The sequence below is a fragment of the Chiloscyllium punctatum genome, chromosome 8 (genome assembly GCF_047496795.1).
Source record: "Chiloscyllium punctatum isolate Juve2018m chromosome 8, sChiPun1.3, whole genome shotgun sequence".
In the NCBI taxonomy this organism is placed as follows: Eukaryota; Metazoa; Chordata; class Chondrichthyes; order Orectolobiformes; family Hemiscylliidae; genus Chiloscyllium; species Chiloscyllium punctatum.
In genome coordinates this window covers 59229693-59248986 of record NC_092746.1, presented here as the reverse complement: position 1 = coordinate 59248986, position 19294 = coordinate 59229693, and the positions used below count along the sequence as shown (strand labels likewise).

Genomic DNA, 19294 nt, shown 5'->3' with positions numbered 1-19294 from the left:
TTCGTCCACTGACTGGAAACATACATGAAGTGTGTTGTGACAGTTAATTTATCAACTGGCTGAAATCACCAGTATAAAATATCTGCTGCTGAATCAATAACATTGACGTCCATGAGGGGACTCAGTGTTACAACTCACCCAGCGCAGAGTTTTGTTCATTGCGAGTATGTTTCAGTAAATCATTAAGGTGCAGCCCCTGGTGATTCATCTATAAGATTTTTCAGTCTGCCTCCATGCTGGATGAGGCTTGCACTCAGGGCAGAACCAGAGACTTAACCTGTTTGACAACTCTTCAGCAGCACTTCAGGAGCTTGTTCTTCTTCAGTGTATTAGCATGACACCTAGTGGAATAATGTAGTGCAGTTCAATAAATAAAAGCAAGTCTGAACAATTGGACCAGAACAAAGGAACAGAAGTACATTATTCGGCCTGTCAAGCTTGCTCCAGCATTCAATTAGACCATGGTTGATCATCCATGCTAATATCCTACACACATTCCATATCCGTGGATGCCATTAAACTTATTTCTAATTTGAACATGTTCGATGATTGATTGAGCTCCCATCACTCTCTGGCATGGAAGATTCCAAAGATTCACTCTGCATGAAAAAATTCCATCTCCTATCAGCCTTAAATGGTCCGCCCCTTATTCTGAGATTACATTTCCTGGTTCTAGATTCACCAGTCAGTGGAAACAGCCATCCTGTCATACCATGTAAGAATTTTGTAAGTTTCAAAGAGATCACCCTAGTTAACACAGGCAGTTTCCTCAATCGCCCCAGATTTTTAAAAAATCTTGCAATCTCAATGATTAATTGGATGATCCTCAGTTGTGCTCCCTCAATTACAAATGTATCCATCGAGAGACCTAAATGGTAATCCAAGGTGCACTCCAACCAAGACTACGTGACTGTAGCTAGTCATCTTTCCTCCTGTAATCAAATCGCCTGGGAGGAAAGTCAACATACCATTTGCCTTCCTTTCCTGAGAGTTGCACCTGCATGCTAGTTTTTGATGATTCACGATAAGGCACCCAGATGCCTTTGAACAGCAACACTTCCCATATTTTCTTCACTTAATTTTCTTACTCTGTGTTTTCATACCAAAGTGGATAAATGCACATTTATTCACATTATTTTCAATCTGCCATGCTCTTACATATTCACTTAAGGTCAGAAGTCACACAACACCAGGTTATAGTCCGACAGGTTTATTTGAAATTACACGTTTTCAGAGTGCTGCTCCTTCATCAAGTGTCTTTATCTGGTATCATGTGACTTCTGACCTTTTCCACCCCAGTCAAACAACAGCATCTCCACATCATGGCTATTCACTTAACCCACCCAACTCCGCGTGAAGCCTCCTTGCATGTTCCTCATAGCCTTCACAAATAGTTTTGTGACATCAAAAAAATTTGGAAATATTACAGTTATATAAATTTTGTATAAACTGCGGATAGCTGGGGTCTTTCCGTAAATGATAGCCTGCCATCCTGAAACTGATCCATTTATTCCTTCTCACTATCTTCTGTCTGTGAACCAATTCTCAAACCGATATTAGTGTACTACCACCAATCCCATGCACTCTAATGAATAAGGCACAGGGAATATTAGTGGTGCTTTCTTTTGATTGTCTCAGTGGTGGTACTCTTAATTCTACATCAGAAAGCTCCGATGATTTCAGTACTTAATCTAACTTCAAGATTGAGGGAGTACTGCTTTACTGGAGGGGTTAATACTTTATTGGGATGTGAGATCTGTGACTGGTCAATCTGCTTTTGGCTGTGTTGGGTGCAAGACAGATGCTAATGAAGATGATAAAATAACTATCTTTCCCTTCAAATGGTGTCAGAGCGCCTTACAACCACTTAAACAAGCAGGCATTGTTTCAGGTTAAAAGATAGAACCTCCAAACATGTATTATTCTCTCAATGAGGATATATGGCATCTAAGAATCAGCCTATATTATTACTTAAATTCTAATTGAATCCTGATTCCACAAATTTCTGATACAAGTTCTTTATTTGTATCACAACATTTGTCCATTACTGTTACATTGAATACTTGCATTGCAATTTTCTCAAGCCCCATTTTCTCACATTTTTCTGAATCTACCACTTCAACAGACTATCTCCTACAATTTCTTCTCACATGGTGTCATCCCCTAAAATTATATTGTCAGCGTAGGAAAAAGAATAGGAATGGGGATTTTTTATGCATGGACAGATACTGAAAACAACCATTAGGCATAGGGATACATGTAAAAGGGATCCACTGATAAGCTGGTCACCTCATGAGTAAGATAGTTGTGGGCCTCTTCTGCTCACGATTCTTTGTTAGCTCCAGTAGTCACCTGATGTAAGTAAATTCATTGTATTTTCTTACCCAAAACACAGTGCCCTTTTGAGCTATGAGTGTTGGTGCTGTTTCAATGGCAGAAGAGATATCTCCACCCTCTCCCAGCAAAGAAAAAGTACTTAAAGGTTAATGCTGATCAGACATGATTCACTATCTGCAGCTTGCCTTATAAATACAGATCAGGCTCAAGATCCAATTCCCAATGAATGGTTATTCCGGCTGGAAAATTACAGAGGTCACGAATCAGATGTGTGATTGCTCAGAGCCTGATTGCCTACTCTGTTTCCCTTAGAACAAGCCTATGCACTCTGCATGATTGTCTGAAATGAATACATTGGGAAAAGTTGATTTCTACACTTGACATAATTTCATTCATCAATCTTTCATCTCTGTTTTACAAAGAGGACAATAATGTTTTTACACTTCTGTTTTGAAAGTGTGAGTCAGCTCTGGATGGACAGCATGGACGGTGTTGGTGTGTTTTTCGCTGGAATGGAAAGAGAATTCCTGGCTCTCCAGAAGTGAGAGGTGATCCCCAATGCCACCGGCATGAGAGACATGTTACAGCATCAGCCGAACAAAATAACTGAAGCATCTTAAAAAACTGAGGCGGCAATAACAACTTTGCTTTTCTCACACATGTTACACCAGAGCATTTGAAGGTGATAACCATAGGTTACAGTTATCTTTCATGTATGTAAGCTATTTATTTCCTGCTTTTTTTTAGTTTAAAGATTTCTTTTTGAATATCACATTTAAAATAGCATCTATCTAAATTGTCCAGTGAAATAATCTACTGTTGCTAGTTGCACTTTTGGTTCACTATTAATGCGCATGAAAATAATTTTAGATTGTGAAAAATGCATGAGTTGAGAAAAGTATTATCTAAACAGTCACTGAATACACTGCAAGTCACTACATATAAACAATGTTAATAACACATTAATGTTACAAAAGGATCTCATGGCATTAAAATAATAGAAAGCTTAAATCTTACAAATTGCTGCCACTGCTAATTAACCATTGCCTCTATTAGAATTATAACATTTTCAAGGCATAGATCCATTCCTCATGTTAGAGGCCAATATTTTGTAAACTAAAAGCATAGTAGTGTGTTTCAAGGTGATACATGTCTTCAAGTTAAAATAATTTTTGTTAACTGCCCAAACTTCATCCTTATGCTTACTGACATCAGTACTCTTTCCTTTTACACACTCCTATATACAATAGAGTATTCATAGAGAAAATGAACTCATTGGTGCTGGTTTTCTGTCTGTTTAAATGCATTCATACCTGTGAAATTTAGTTGTTAATTTTAAACAAAAGACAATTAATTTATTCTTATGAGAAAGTACACATATCACATATTTCACTGATGATTTTTAATATGAGGGAGTCAAGGGTTTTTGGAAAAAGACAAGAAAGTGGAGTTCAGGATTATCAGGTCTAGGGTTGAATGGTGCAGCAGACTTGATAGTTTGAATGGCCTATTTTCCGCTCCTTTGTACATGAGCTTGTAATAATGGCAAGGTTAGTGTTGGCTCGTTGCGCTTTTAGTCATTAGCTGAAGGTAAATCATATGCCCACTTTCCCAAAGAGTATGAAGAGGTTTTATTTTTGCTATAACAATGAGTAGTGATTGATATGAATTTCAGCCTTTGCCTCCAAAAGCAGCTTTGTTTCAGTCTAATCGTCATGCATCTGCCAAGAAAAAGGTAGAAATATTGATGTGCTCAGCACTTGTAAGATAGCAGTAGAAAATCCAGCGTCAACCTTCAGAGGATTAAATGAGAAAAGTCATAAAGCTGTCTGAAGTGGTCAGCAATTCCTGGGTTATCATTAGGAGTGACTAAAGCTGGAACAAACACTTTGCTTAATCCTCTGTTAGCATATTGTTTTTCTAAAAAAATGTCTGCTATAGTTGTGGACAGCCTTCTGCTACAAGAGTCTGTCATCTTTGTCAGGTCTCAATTCTTATTGAATGGTTATAATTTGTCTTTGCAATTTTACTGTGAATGAATGAAACTAATGCAACTAATTTTCTACTGTATGCATCATTTCATGTATTTTATGTATTGGGCAGTTATAAACAAAAAACAATTGCTAGTTTGGGTTTTCCTTAAGTGTTGATATTCTGTACCAAATGTGTGAATTCAAATCAGTCACAAAACATGATGCATAAGTAAAGAAAGTTTGTAGTGGGGTAGTTATTAAACAACAGTATTACTTTACTGATTGTATGTGAAGTTGCCTATCAATTATTGCTTGTAACACATTGGCTCAGCAAAGACTGGAGAATATGGGAGTAAATTTGATTTCCTGTACCTGTGGAGTTTTTGGACAATGTCTTAATAGCCTATAACCACTAGATGGCACTCATATGTTTGTTCAAATTTTCTCGAGTTTCAAATTGTTTCTAATGAATCAATATTGTTATATGGTAACATATTTTCTTTTAATGTAACTGTATCACCAACTTCCTTTATATGATTTAGATCCACAATTAGTCGATTCTCGAGTAATTTTTTTTTGATTACTGTAATGATGTGGTACAAAATTAGCTAATGAACTTGCTGCTGTAGGAAAAAAAATGCTTCATGTTTATTCAGTTTAAATAATGTTTATTAAAAAACATAATTATATTAAATACAGACCATATTCTAACAGAATATTCATTTCATTTAAGGAAAAATAATCATATGACTTTTTAGTAACATGAAAGCTTTTTTTAAAAGAACAAAGTCTTTTTTAAAATTTTATAGAAAGTTTTACCCGTGAAGGCTAGTTTCCTGTTTCAGACCTGCAGAACAAGACATTTCAAAATATGTAGTATCATACACTAATTTTTTTTTACATAAGAGCACAAAGTCTGTCAGGATCAAATTGGTCACAGGCAGTTTTTAAATAGTCAAGTGGAGATTCCCTGATTCCTTTCTGAAGTGCCTTTTCCTTGGGAACTGTAGTGCAGATTTCTTGGGAATTAAAAAAAAACTCCCAGTTTTTCAGGGAGCTGGAAGAATATGTGGCAGGATAGAGCTGTAACATCTGGGCTGAAGAAAGCCCCCTTTCTCAACCTAAACCGGCAGCAGAACTCACAGCTCTAGAACACAGGCAATCCATGTCTACTGCCAATTGCTCTGAGGTCTCTGATCAATCAGTGTCTCTTGCTCATTTTCTTTCTTTCTCTCTCTCTCTCACATACATACAGAGTCCATGGGAGCAGCAGGATACCTCACTTACTCTCAAAACTATAACAACGCAATTCTCCATTTCTTTCGTAGCTCGGCAGCCGAGTGCCATATTTGTCCACACACCAGCATAAACCTCGCCTCCTCCCTTTAGATGATCGACACTGTGGTAAAGAGAAGAGAGTGTCAACAATTTAAATGAATGGTAATGTCATTTTCCCTTTAACTAAATGATAGTTACGAACAGGAAAATTACTACTTAAAAGCGTTAAAGGATCCATATCATTGAGAGAGGTAGGAATGCTCACAGTTAACAAAATTTGTGTTACATTTATGAATTATGAATCTTACAGGAGCAGGTTGTGAAGCATTGTAGCCTTATTTTGAATGGCTTCAACAGGTGCTGCACTGAAACATCCTTAAAGTGTGGTGATGTATCATGGTGGTGTAATGGTAGACTTTGGACTTAAAATTAGTTAAGCATCGCAGCATACTGAATCGCTTAGCAGCTTCCAACCGAATGTTAGGACCCTGCTTGATTTTTCTCTTACATCTTCAGTACATTTGCAGTGTATTTCACAGACAATATTATCTCACACCTTAGCTAAGATGAAGGCTATCCATTCCTAAATTTAAAATAGAAATACCCAGCAGATCTGGCAGCCTGTGTCACAACAGAAACAGAGTTAATGTTTCAGATTTCAGAAATGTTGTTCCATCACAGATCTGAGATGCTAACTCCATTTCTCTCTCCAGGCCTACAAGCTATTTCTGGCATTCTTTATTCAGATTTTTCACATCGCAGCATTTTGTTTTTAAATTCTACATAGCTGAAATATAAACAAAGCAGGTGCCCACTGCTGCAGTCTGCAGATGATTGTTCTCAGTAATGAAGATTTCATCTATCACAAAATAGTGGGCGGCATGGTGGTACAGTGGTTGGCACTGCTGCCTCACAGCGCCAGAGACCCGCCTCAGGCGACTGACTGTGTGGAGTTTGCACATTCTCCCCGTGTCTGCGTGGGTTTCCTCCGGGTGCTCCGGTTTCCTCCCACAGTCCAAAGATGTGCAGGTCAGGTGAATTGACCATGCTAAATTGCCCGTAGTGTTAGGTAAGGGGTAAATGTAGGGGTATGGGTGGGTTGCGCTTCGATGGGTTGGTGTGCACTTGTTGGGCCGAAGGGCTTGTTTCCACACTGTAATCTAATCTTAAAAAAAAGTTAGGTGTCCACTACCTGCTAGAATAGTTCAGAAATTGGGAGCTTCACAGTGAGTTAGCCACTTCTTAATGTGCTTACACCTGGAAATCTGCAAAATCTCTCCACCAGAAAGGTACTGAGGCAAAGAAAATCCCAAAACTGAGGTTGATACAATTCTTTTGGGCAAGGGTATTAAGTGGCACAGACAGGAATAGACCATAATCCCAAAAGAATGATAGAAAAGGCTCAAGACAGTGAAAAGCCTGCCCCTGTTCTGATGTTCCTGAGTTGTTTTCAGCAACAGTCAGGATTTTCTAACACAGATTAGCTGTGTGGTTGCATCTAATTCAAATTTGGTCACAAATTATCATGAGACTTACACAAATCCTACTGGGTCAATGCTCACAGATATTGAAGTCAGATCAATTGCAAGTGACAGGATGTTTAGTCACTTGAAATGATGCCAATTTGCATTCCATCCCTTCAGTCAGCCAATGCACTAAACTTTATAGATGCAGAAGGGATGGAATAGTTGTGACAGGGTCACACTATCTCTAATTCCTCACTCCAAGTACTACCAAAATATGCAGAAGTTTGAGGCCAATCTTGGGTAAAAAGGTGAATGTTGGACATTAACAGATGCACAACAAAAAAGGTGTTTAAAAAATGTATGAATCATGCCCCAAAATGAATTTAATTGTAAAATCTTTTCATTCACCTTCAATTCTATGTTACAGACAAAACATCAGAATGGGCTACTGATCCCTTATTAATGCAGCAAAGAAATCACAAGGGTGTTTCTGCATTTTAGCTAGTACATGATCTATATGCCGGACATGTGTTAAGAACAGATCAAGGTTGTTTTGTTTCTAGACAACTTCAGTGGGTGCATCCTACTTATAATTAGGAAAATAAATATTTATCCAATGGAAAGAAAAAGGGAAAGCAAGCAGTGATGGGGAAGAGAAACACAAACCTGTTTTTTCTTGTAGAAGCCTTTCTTGTCACAATTTGGAATGTATACACCTCTGGGGCTCAGAATGGATACAGCTTTCAAATTATTTAGGATGTCTTCCATTTCTCTACGACAAGGACCCTGATAAATATAGACAGAATAATCTCGATCTTGGTACATGGAAAAGGATCAGCTTCCTTTAATGAGATTAAAACAATTTATTCAGAACAAACTATAAATAAAATGTTTGAATTGTTTTCAAACTTTTGGTGCACTGGGATAAGAATTACAATGGTTCCTTATGTTTAGTGACATTTCAAGTACACTTTGCTGAGTTCCTGTGTGGAACATTTCCTGTGCAAATGTGAACACACTGAAAACACATTAAAATAAGTCAAAATGTTGCAATGGAAAACTTAGGTGCATTTATAATACTACTCCATGGATACCAGGGGGATTCTTATTCTCTGTGGTAGAGGGTACAAGTGCAGAATTTCATTTCACAATTGGAGGGAACTTCCTGATGAACAGAAACTCAAAACATATATAAATGTAATAGGAAGATGCATTGCTCACTCACATATTCTGTGTCATGTTTTATTTCTGAAGAAAAGTTGGTAGTTTCTGTGTTCTCTGCTTCATTGTTAATTTTGTACAGCTGAGATTTTCTTGATGCCTCTTTCCGCAGCAGTTTATTATGCTGCTGGTGACTTTTACTCTCTTGCACTCGGTGTGTGTTGGGACTCCATTCATTCCCAGAGTTACTGGCATTCCTTTCATCCTCTGAACGGTTGGTATTTCCTAAATTGTAAAAATAAGAGACACACCAGTAAAATATGGTTCAAAACTCCGGTAGAACAAAGGTCTCATTTAGTGTATAAAAGGCATGATAACTTTACTGAAAGAGGGGCGGGGAAGAGCTGGCAACAGGCAATTATTGTGGTGCTTTTTAAAGTAGAAAGCCTCTCAGCAGCAAGCTTTGCAATATTCTATTTCACCAGACGGTGGTGAGCTAATATCGCCAATGTTCATGCTCACTCCAAAGTACTGATGTCTTGCTAGTATTGTTACCAGTACCTCAAAGTTGTACCCTAGTGAGCATGCTGGTTACTAACTCTTCAGTATTAAAAGTTTTTTTAAAAGTTCATTTCGTACGAATAATATTATTTCAGCAACCAGGAGGCAGGAAGCTTTAAAGACTTGAAAGCAACCCCAGTGCCAGTACGAGATACGTGCAGTTGGGGTATTCCACGTGTATAAGCAAGCGACTTCTCTCAATCCTGACGTTAAAAAGCATCTAAACTGAAAAAAAAATGTGCACATTGCAAGGCTCTGCTCTGTTACCAAGAGTACAATTTAAATCTTTCGAGTTAGAAACTATTTAAAAAGAAATACTGCCAAACGTGCCCTCACTGGAGAAAAGGCCAGGCAACGCTCCCTTGTTTAAAACACATAAAGAGGCAATGTTGCCATTTTTCTCAAGTCCAACAGTGAGGCTACTGTTCACACAGAGTCCTCGGGTTAACAGCCGCTTCCGGGCGGGTGAAGAATATAACCTTAGCATCAGGTAAACTGCAATCATTCTATCGCAGTGATGATGCAATCCCTGGACCTGGGCTTAAATTAACATAGTTTAGAGAACAGAAGTAAGGTCAAAGCTGCACGTACAGTTGCTCATCTTCTAAGATAGTAGCGCGTCTTAACACCAACAAGCACCGTAAGCCAAAGCAGTCCTCTTCTTTTGTAAACGAAGTTATTCACAAAAGTGAGTGACTGCAGCCGCTACAAACCTGAAATAAATTATACAGTTAGCTTTCCCTCTGCAAGTGCGTGGATTTGCCAGGTGGGGACGGAGAGTACCCCAGTTCCTTACCGGCAGCGTTCAGGATGCGGAGTCTGGCCGTCTGGTTAGTGCAGATACCCCTGCCCTCCAGCAGCGCCTGCAAGGGTCTGCTCTCCCCTGCCCGGGGCAGACAGGTGAAGTCGGAGGCGCAGCGCTCGGTGTAGACGCCGCACTGCTGCCCCTGGCGGAGGGCGCAGGTCATGCAGCAGCCGCAGCCCGGCTCCCGGACCGGCTGGCAGTCTCCCTGCAGCGGCTTGCACTGCGCCAGCGCCCGGGCGTCGCACGGCTCGCAGCGGACGATAGGTCCCAGAGAGGCGGCCAACTTGACACTCAGCGTCGCCACGGCCAGCACACATAGCGCGTACACCATGGTCTCCTCACACAGGCTCGCCGAGCGGAGGGGTGGGGAGTGGGTTCAACCCCTTTGCAGAGAGCTCCTCACACAGCAACAAAAAAAAATTACAGCAAAATAAAAATCAAAGGGAACAAAGCGAGTTTGCTGCTCCACGGAATTCAGAGCGAAAGAAAAGTTTCCTTTTTTTATTATTATTTCACTTTCTTTCAGATTAACTTCACCCGCTTGCACTTTCTTCGACTCCGACAAACCAGGAGCGAATGCAGGTTCTCTTATATCAAGAAAGACGAGATCCCGCCCCCCGGAATATGAATAATTCACTCGGCTCCCATTGGGTTTCCCTAGTTGGTTATTTGCTGATACAGGTCTCGGGGCGGGGCAAACTGGTGTCTCCCCTCTCCTCCCTCCCCATGCGACACAAGTTGTCCAAGTGAGTGCCACCCCGGAACGGAGCGAAGCAATGCCAGTCTCCTATCGGGGCTGGGGCAACATTTTGGGGCGATTTCAAGCTGCAGGAAGCCACATAAGCTTCTAGCCATCGAGAGACCGTCACTTTGCCGTAGATTAAATCATTTCTTCAAATAATAGTTCGCTTTCTCCATAAAACAGTCTCACCGAGCTGACTAATCTGTAACCTGCACAGATTGATGATTAAAGTCGATCATTTTGCAAAATGATGGATGGAGACTGGCCTCAGTCAAGCGGAAAGGCTCCATGTAACTTAGACTTTGGTTCACCTGAGCCGAATGAAATGACTGTACCCCGCTGGTTTCCATTGTTCAGTGTTCAGTGGTCGGAACACAGTCCCACACGATGCGTCTCCCTCCCTCAAAACCAGCCCATTCGAACTTGCTGAAATGCAATCTCTGACATTGTCACGTTCGCCTCCTTTGCTTCAGGAGATAACTCAAACCTAGTTTTTTTTTCTCCCCCTCTCACTCTGTGAACAAGCAAAGTCGCCATTGGCAGCTTAGAGTTCAGAAAGAAGTCCAAAGTTCGATTCAAGTTTAGTGAGAATTTTGAGATTAGTGAGAAATGTCGCCTTTTGGACGGAGTTGACTGCCTTCTGTGCTCCGGTTACCTATAAAGGAGTTTGATGAATGGGCAAATGTTTCACCTCGCAGATTTGGCACTGTGCTCGGGTTTTAAATTGTTTGATTCAACATTGGTGTATGCAAAGCTGTTCCACCCCCCCCCCCCCCCCCCACACACACACACCCGCAAAAAACATTTGTTTTGTTTTACCCTGGAGAAGAGAGTGGATTGAGACGGGGTTGGGGGGGGGGGCGGAGAGGTTTGCTGGCGGCAGTGAGGCGTTGACGGAAAAGCTGTTCTTGTTGCAGTTTGGGGAGGACTCCTGGACTGGAGCTGCCCGCTGCCTCTTGGCATGCGCTTTCACCCCAGCAGGACAGGCCAGGCATCGAGCCTGGGATTGTTTAAACCGTGTCCTAGCAACCGCGCACACCCTGAATACATGGGGAAAGTCATACAAAGGCATTCCGAGTGGTAGCTGCTGCACGCTGCCTGTATGTAAGTCCCTCACAGTCTCTGTCTCAATCCCACCCCACCTCCCCCCCAAACCTCCAAAACCTACAGCCCATGAAGCAAAGCACCTGGGTTTAGGAGCCCACAGCGCAGTCGATTCTAAAGTGCATGAATAATAGTTGTACAATGAAAAATAAGTAGCTATTCTCCAATCTTTTGAGCGGCTGTTTCTTTTCTGCACATGTTCCCCAACAGCTAGAGCGACGTACTCAAAGGAGCGGAATCAGGTCTGGATGCATTAATGCTCGAAAATGAACCCACTGGTTTGAACCTGGATTGTGTGTTAAGTGGAGGATGCGTGGAAAGGGAGTGAAACACGGGTGTGAAAGAGATGTTTTGGGGTTGAAGGTTTGGAGGTGGAGGCGATTCTGCGGCTGGACGTATTTCCCTCCTCATTGATCTTATTGATCCCACACTACCCCGTCAGCAATCCGCCCGAATCGCCCCCAGACTTCGGTATGGAAGTCGTTATACACTCGCTGGGTGAACTCATCTCCTGGCACCTCTGCATTTAAACCAAAGTAGATAAGAGTAGAGCTAAATAACCTCCCTCCAAAATGCAAATCCCCTCTCAATGTTGACGCAGAATCTGTGATCTGTATTTGGAGTCTCACCCCCTCAGCTCGTCTCCAGCCCCTTTTTCTCGCTGCGAGACCACTGACTGACTGTGGGCCTTACTGTGGAACCGTGTCCACCTCCCCGCGTAACTTTATCCACGACGGATGCTGCCGGATGCACTGACTGTTTCCAGCAGTTACTGTTTTAGAATTGAATTACTGATTCTTACTCGTTGCTGTGGGTAAGATTTTAATCACTCAAACACCCGTCTTTCAAGTGCGGTTCATGGAGGTTTGACTCGTACTTTGGAGATTCCTGTACGAAGTTCTGCCCATTTATATTTCGGTGCCCTGGTTAGAAGCCAAGATTCCATTCTAATTAACGAAAGTTACTGAGATTTGGCTTTTTTTGTTTAGATTTTGACCAGTTATTTTTGGTGGGGTGGAATTTTCCTCTTCTTCCATGAGTTCCACCAGTGTTCATTAACGGTGCCTTTTAGATCAACCTGTCCCCAATCCATAGGCTTGTTTTAAATAAATAACTATAAAAACCCATGCCTGTGTTGTAAAAAGTGAGGCACGAGGTAAAACAATCAAGTCAAAGGCATAATAGGAGGCGTGCGCGAAAACGTTTGAGCTCGAAGGAGGGAGACAGTGGCAAAATGGTAGCGTTCGCTCCCTTTCCCATTTACACACACTAGTAGCAGCGTATATCATTTCTAAGATGCACTACAAAAACTCACCAAGGCTCCTTTCAAAGCAACTTCTAGACACGTGATCTCTACCATCTAGATGCCCAAGGGCTGCGGGTGCATGAAAACACTAACACTCGTAAGTTCCTTCCAGTGCATAGGGGGACAGTGAGCACTGCAGATGCTGGAGGTTCAGAGTCGAATAGCTTGGTGCTGGAAAGCACAGTAGGGCAAGCAACATCCGAGGAGCAGGAAGCATCGACTCTTCTGCTTCTCGGATGCTCGCTAACCTGCTGTTCTTTTCCCAGAGCCATGCTTTAAAACCCTTCAGTACACAGAACATCCTGATTTGGAACCATTTAGCTGATCCTTCATTGCGGTTTGGTTAAAGTCCTGCAACTCCCTTCCTAACAGCGTTGTGAATGTTCCAAATGGACTGTAGTAGCTCAAGAAGGTAGTTGACTACAAACTTCTCCCGGAGGGATGGGTAATAAATGCTGGCCCAGCCAGTGATGACCATATGTGCCTAACATATGATGAACAGCTGAGGATTTTGGGATTGTACTCATTAGAATTTAAAAGGTTGAGGGGAGATCTAATAGAAACTTAAAAAATAATGCATGGCTCAAAAAGGGTAGATACTGGGAATTTGTTTCCATTAGGCGGGGAGACTAGGACCCATGGGCACAGCCTTAGAATTAGAGGGAGTCAATTTAGAACAGAAATGAAGAGACATTTCTTCAACCAGAGAGTAATGGGCCTGTGGAATTCATTGTCACAGTGCACAGTGCAGGCCAGGATGTTAAATGTCTTCAAGGCAGAGATTGATAAATTCTTGATCTCGCAAGGAATTAAGGGCTAGGGCTATGGGGAGAATGCAGGTAATTGGAGTTGAAATGCCCATCAGCCATTATTAAATGGCGAAGTGGTCTTGATGGGCTGAATGGCCTTACTTCTACTCCTATGTCTTATGGTCTTATATCATGTTCAATAAACAATAAAGAAATCACCAGTGAACTGGTAATCCAGGACAAACAGCCCAAATTAATGCCAAGACATTGATTCAAAGCCCATCATGTCCAAACTTTAATTCAAATGATAAACCTGGGACTAAATGTCAGTCTCAGTGACAGTGGCAATGATTCATAAAAACCTATTCTGTTCACTAGGGAAGGAAATATGCCAGGCTTTTCTCTCTGAAATGGCTCAAGCAAGCATTCAAGGACATAAAAATGTGACCAATAAATACTGGCCTAGCCAGTGATACTGAATTATGATGAAAAAGTAAAGATAACAAGGAGAACAGGGATGCGCATATAATCAAAGAATTCTGGAAGCAAATTCCAGGTTGTGGAGCCTTAGTACCTGGTGATATAGCCATTGTTGATGAAGAAATGGAGGAAGGGGTGAAAAGGCTATAGTGAGTGATGGTGGATATAGCAAATATTAGGTGGGGTACGGATTATAAAGCAATTTAATGGCAAGGAGAGGAATTCTGTAAGTTATCCCAGTGGAGAACTTGAAGCCAATGTAGGTCAGCAAGGATAGTAGAGAATAAAATGAAAAGCTCAGCACTCTCAGCTTCCTCTCCCATCAGCGCTACCCCGATAACATCCTGATCTTCCTACCCTAGTTCTGCTATTGCAGTTTGGATCTTCTGTATTATCTAGTACATACAAGATGAGACAGGTTACCTTTCCTCGTCCCATTCCATCATTAATGGCAGAACCACCAATCATCACATCCCAGCAATCTGGAAGTTGCTTTCCAAAACTGTTCCATCAACTTTCACATATATTCTCAAAATTTAGCTGTGCGTTCAGTCACCTCCCCTAACCATGCATGTGAGCTCTACCCCCTACCCTTGCCATAAAATCACTTTTATTAGCATGACAAAGGCTTGGGTAAGTGTAAGTTGTCTAATTGTGAAGGCTTGTCCAAGCTTATCCATTATTAAACTGTAAATAAAATGATTTCACAACTCTTGGCAGCTTCAATGTAAACATTTAAATCTAAAGATTTAATTGCAGGCCAATTTAGGCCAATTTACAAAACAATCCTGTGTGTGTATTGAGTAGGACATGGGATTGCTTGAAATGAAGAAGCTCACTTGGCAGGTAGCTTTGCTAGCACCTGTAAGTCTAAGTGATGTTGTGAGCTACAACAACTCTAATTTACAATTGACTTTTGATGCTATTCTCAGTGTGTTGATTTGGACAGATAGCAATGTTTAAAAAAAAATAATGATTACGTTTTTATTCATTAAACCATGAAGGCAAGATGACTAAATGGGGACAACCCAAGAACCTTGCTTCATTGAATTTATTGTTCTGTATTTTATACATAAATATGTTTTTTGGTGTTTTCCAGTATATTGTTGTAGGTTACCACATGCATATAATCAATGTGTTCCTCAATTTGTTTGAAGTTTCCCAGCATATCAAAAAGGCAATGTGCTCAAAGGCACATCATTTTACTTGTGGAGCAGTATTGTTTAAGGTGCAAAATAAAAAAAAATTACAAATATGTTTCACAAACTAGATGCTATTGTATGCTAATAAATTGCTCCCATCCTCTTGTAGCTAAAAGCATCCCAATTAATGTTCTCCTTTAATGTCCACATCTGCGATACAGGTGGAATTAACATCAGCTGGAATGTTGAAGCTGATGTTGACTGTGAATTTTATGATTTGAAATTGTTTTTGATGCTTTGCATTGTTTATTCACCACATTTGGAATTTGAACCTGTTTTATAAACATGATTTGTTGTTTTAATAATACAGGAAAGAAAAGTTTTGATAATTATTCTATTGCAGATAATAGTGAAGACAATATATCTTTTTATTTAGTCAGACAGTGATATCTAACTTAGACAGAGTTACAAAAAAATCTCAGCCATTAGACACGGCTGGAACTGCACTCTGATGACCAGCAGAGTGCTCTGTACATAGTGGCTTGATGAGAGCATATGGGGAATTTTGCTGCAGTGAATTACTTTTTCAAGCAGGAATGATAGCATTCACTGCCATAATTTAAAATTGATTCCAGAACAATTTCCACATTCATTAAAGTTATGTGAAGCCCTAACTGTGAGAAACTGCCTCATGAAGTAAATCTTATCTTGCTGTACTTTAGGGACCAACTAGGCCTGTCACTTTTAGATCAGGTCTTTTGAAAAGAGAGGGAAAACTGCTTTGGGACAACACAAATGTAGCACAACCTTAAATGGTAATGCTGTGAAAGGGCATTAAAATCGGATAACATTGACCCAGTACTTGGGTTTTTCAAGTTTAATAAAGATAGACATTTTAAGTCTCAAACAAAATGTCCGTTATCTGATTTTTATGTGTATCCTCTTATGTGGTTTAACATGTCTATTGGATTTCTTTGTAACTTTGATCATGTATTATTACCAAATTTAATAAGTTATTCCTTTGAAAAAGCATTTCTTTCGAAGGGTCTGCAGGTAAACTCTAACCTTTATGTTCTATGTCTATATACCGTAAAGTCTGCTGAGTCTCCATTTTAAAAAAATGTTTTTGAGAAAATGTACTTACAAGTCTAGAATTAGATGGAGTAAAATAGTTTTGTGCAGATTCACATCTAATGTTGTGTTTAAAAAGTGAGCTCTATGTGATAGATTTGATTTAATTTGAATACATTTTCAAAAATAACCCATTTCTTTTGTGTTTGTTGAAAATTACTATTTCAATTTATTCAATAAACTCCATGAGTGACTGGCCTTTAAAACTGTGCTTGTGATACTTAATTACTTTTGATAGCTCATTTGGGCTGGTTTGCAATGCAGTGACGTCAAAATTTTAAGTTCAATTTCTGTAACCAGTTGAGGTCACTATCAAGATCACACCTTCTTGACCTCATCCCTTGTATGACGTGTGGTGACCCTCAGGTTAAACTCACCACCAGTTACCTCTCTCTAATAAGAGAGCAGACTATGGAGACTTACGCACATATATTACTTGTAGAAAACAATACATAACATCAACGTGTAACATGATCTTCAGTCATTTTGAAGACCGTCCCGAATGACATCAGTTCCGTGTTAAACAAGTGGAATTTAATTTGTTTAAGAACAATTACATCTTTACTAGATTCTTCAAAACAAATAGTGCAATTATTGCTAAACCAGTCGATTTCGCAAACAACTGACCACTATCATACATTTAGATTCTGTTATGGTTTACTCCACTTTGCATTTGTTAACATTCCCGGTAATGTTGCTGTTTCCTACTTAAACTAGTGCCTCACTCCCAAATGTCTGCAGTTGCGGTTGGGGCACAGTTTTTGATGACTCAGACGAAGGTCAAATGAGGAGAAGGATTAGAAACTGTTCATGTTCATTTCGTGTAACCTCAGGGCAAGTGGTTTGCAGTTAAATGACACGTCTCCCCATTTCCTCTATCACTTGGACTACACGCTTTTTTTGACAGTGTGCTATTGACGTGAACAGCAGTGGGCGTCAGCGCCCGACCCTTCCGACACAGTCATATTTTCGTCGAACTGAACAAAAGCCAGGATGTATCAGGCCACAGTTTGGCCATGAAGAGATGTAATTGGAAATCACGTGCCCGACGAGGACAGTCTTCCCACCGCTCTGGTTCTTACGCATGAACTAAATCAAACAGTCGGATGCAATGACATGATGTTCACGTGAAATGTACAGAAATGCGTTTTCGATATCACTCAATATCGTTACGCTTTGTTACAATTTTGATTGCATGCATATGTTTGGACAGAACAAACGACCGACATAAGACAAAAAAGACACAAACACCCCACATAGAAACTCGTTTCTATAGTATTGTTATACCCGAATATCATTTATTTTACTTGGAAAAAAAATGCACCACCCTAGTCGTTGATCTATGGGGGAGATGAAGTTACTAATAATTGTATGATAAATATGCTGCTCTGGTCATCAATTTAGCATTGGTCTTAAAAGCTAACTAAATCAACCGAAATATTGTTAGCTCTAGTTTCTCAAGATATCATCCATTAACTTGACATCTGTGGGCAGCAATTAAAATACCTGAGAATGCAATTTGTGAGAAACGCTTACAGACTAATCGTTCAACAGTTGCATGGCAGCAACTCTTCCGTTTGATTTCTGTGATATCTAAATTCTGAGGTATGTGTCTGTTTTAACCATAGTCTGCCTAAATATGCTTCCCTCCGATTATTTCAGCTAGGACCTCCCAGGGAGCCTCATTGGATGAAGAGGTTATAAGTGACTGAATAGGTTTCAGTCATAAATGTAAATGTGATTGTTACTTTGATGTGCAGTCTCTCTATTTCACAGAAGCTTTGCTTCTGGCAATGTTGGGAACCAATAAGGCTATTTGATTGAATGTAATCTCAATCAGCCTTAAAATTAATCCCACAGAGGAGACTGTCTAAACTGTTTTAAGAAACTGGCAGTTTGAAATGCCACCTGTCTGCCACCAATGTTGCTACTATGGCTTCGAAAGTTAAGTACAGAGAAGTAGAAAGTTTGAAATGTACTGGGAAGAAGGTGAATATAGAGCCTGGGTTTCCTTGGACACCAGGGTTTATGACTTAAAGAATAGTTAACTCTGGAACCTCTGAGCTAACACCAGTAAAAAAGGAACAGAACAGTGCAACCTCCAGAAACACTGACATAATTTCTGAAACATGAGCTATCTTGTGCTTTGGAATGTCCTAAAAGTTTGTTCTTTCTCTAGATATTTGCAAGAGTAAGATAATTTAATGTGGAAATTCATAAAATGGGACATTGTACTGATACATAATAAGTTCAGATTTTATGATTAAATTATTTTTAAGAAAGGTAGTAAGATGTAAGAGACAATAACTGGGGGCAAAATTAATTGATATTGAAAAGGTATGGACTAATAAATGGGTATCATCATGGATTTGTTAAAGGTAAATGTCATTTACCAAGCCTGATAGAGTTCTTTATTAAACCAATTGAAGAATTGATAACAGCAATGCATTTGAAATTGTGAATATTGACATATTTCTATTTGGATTTGCGATGTGGGTTTTTGTTTCAGCATTTATTACCATTTTCTAATCATCTTGGAGAAGGTAGTGGTGAGCTGTCATTTTGAATTGTTGCATTCCTTGGGCTGTAAGCAAACACGCAGTGGTTACAAAAGAAGTTCTAGGATTTTGACTCCGTGACAGTGAAGAAACAATGATATAGTTGCCAGTTTGGATGTTGAATGTCTTAGAAGGGAAGTTTCAGATGATGCTGCTTCCGTACATCTGTTGCGCATCTTTACCTTGGGTAGAGAAGGCAGGAGTTTGAAAGGTGCTGTCAAAAGAGTGTTAGTGACTTACTGCAATGCACCCTGTAGATAGTGCACACTACTGTAAGTGTGCATCAGTGGTGAGGTGTATGAATGTTCAAGTTAGTGGATGGGATGCTTATCAAGCAGCTGTTTTTTTTCCTGGATGCTGTCAAGTTATTTGTGTTGTTGGAGCAGCATTCATCCAGGTAAGTGCAGAGTATTCCTTGGGGATGTAACTTGTGCCTTGGGGATATAGGAAGTGAGTTATTTGCTGCAGAATTTCTAACCTCTGACCTGCTGTTATGTTGAT

The 19294-nt window shown here is 40.1% G+C and overlaps 2 protein-coding genes across 2 annotated transcripts in view; one reads left to right on the top strand and one right to left on the bottom strand.

Annotated features, from left to right (window-relative positions):
- Positions 1-5008, top strand: part of LOC140480586 (insulin-like growth factor-binding protein 4) — a 92858-nt gene extending 87850 nt beyond the window's left edge. Inside the window, exon 4 of the mRNA XM_072575638.1 lies at positions 2795-5008. Coding sequence (XP_072431739.1) covers positions 2795-2947 — 153 coding nt within the window. The 3' untranslated portion in view covers positions 2948-5008. The remainder of the gene's footprint in view (positions 1-2794) is intronic.
- A 62-nt stretch (positions 5009-5070) lies between these two features.
- Positions 5071-10158, bottom strand: igfbp3 (insulin-like growth factor binding protein 3). The gene is made up of 4 exons (XM_072575639.1): positions 9573-10158; positions 8280-8500; positions 7721-7840; positions 5071-5709 (listed from the first exon to the last, which is right to left on the bottom strand). Exons 1-4 carry the CDS (start codon positions 9910-9912, stop codon positions 5590-5592), a joined length of 801 nt encoding a protein of 266 aa, XP_072431740.1. The 5' UTR covers positions 9913-10158; the 3' UTR covers positions 5071-5589.
- Positions 10159-19294: the final 9136 nt, after the last annotated feature.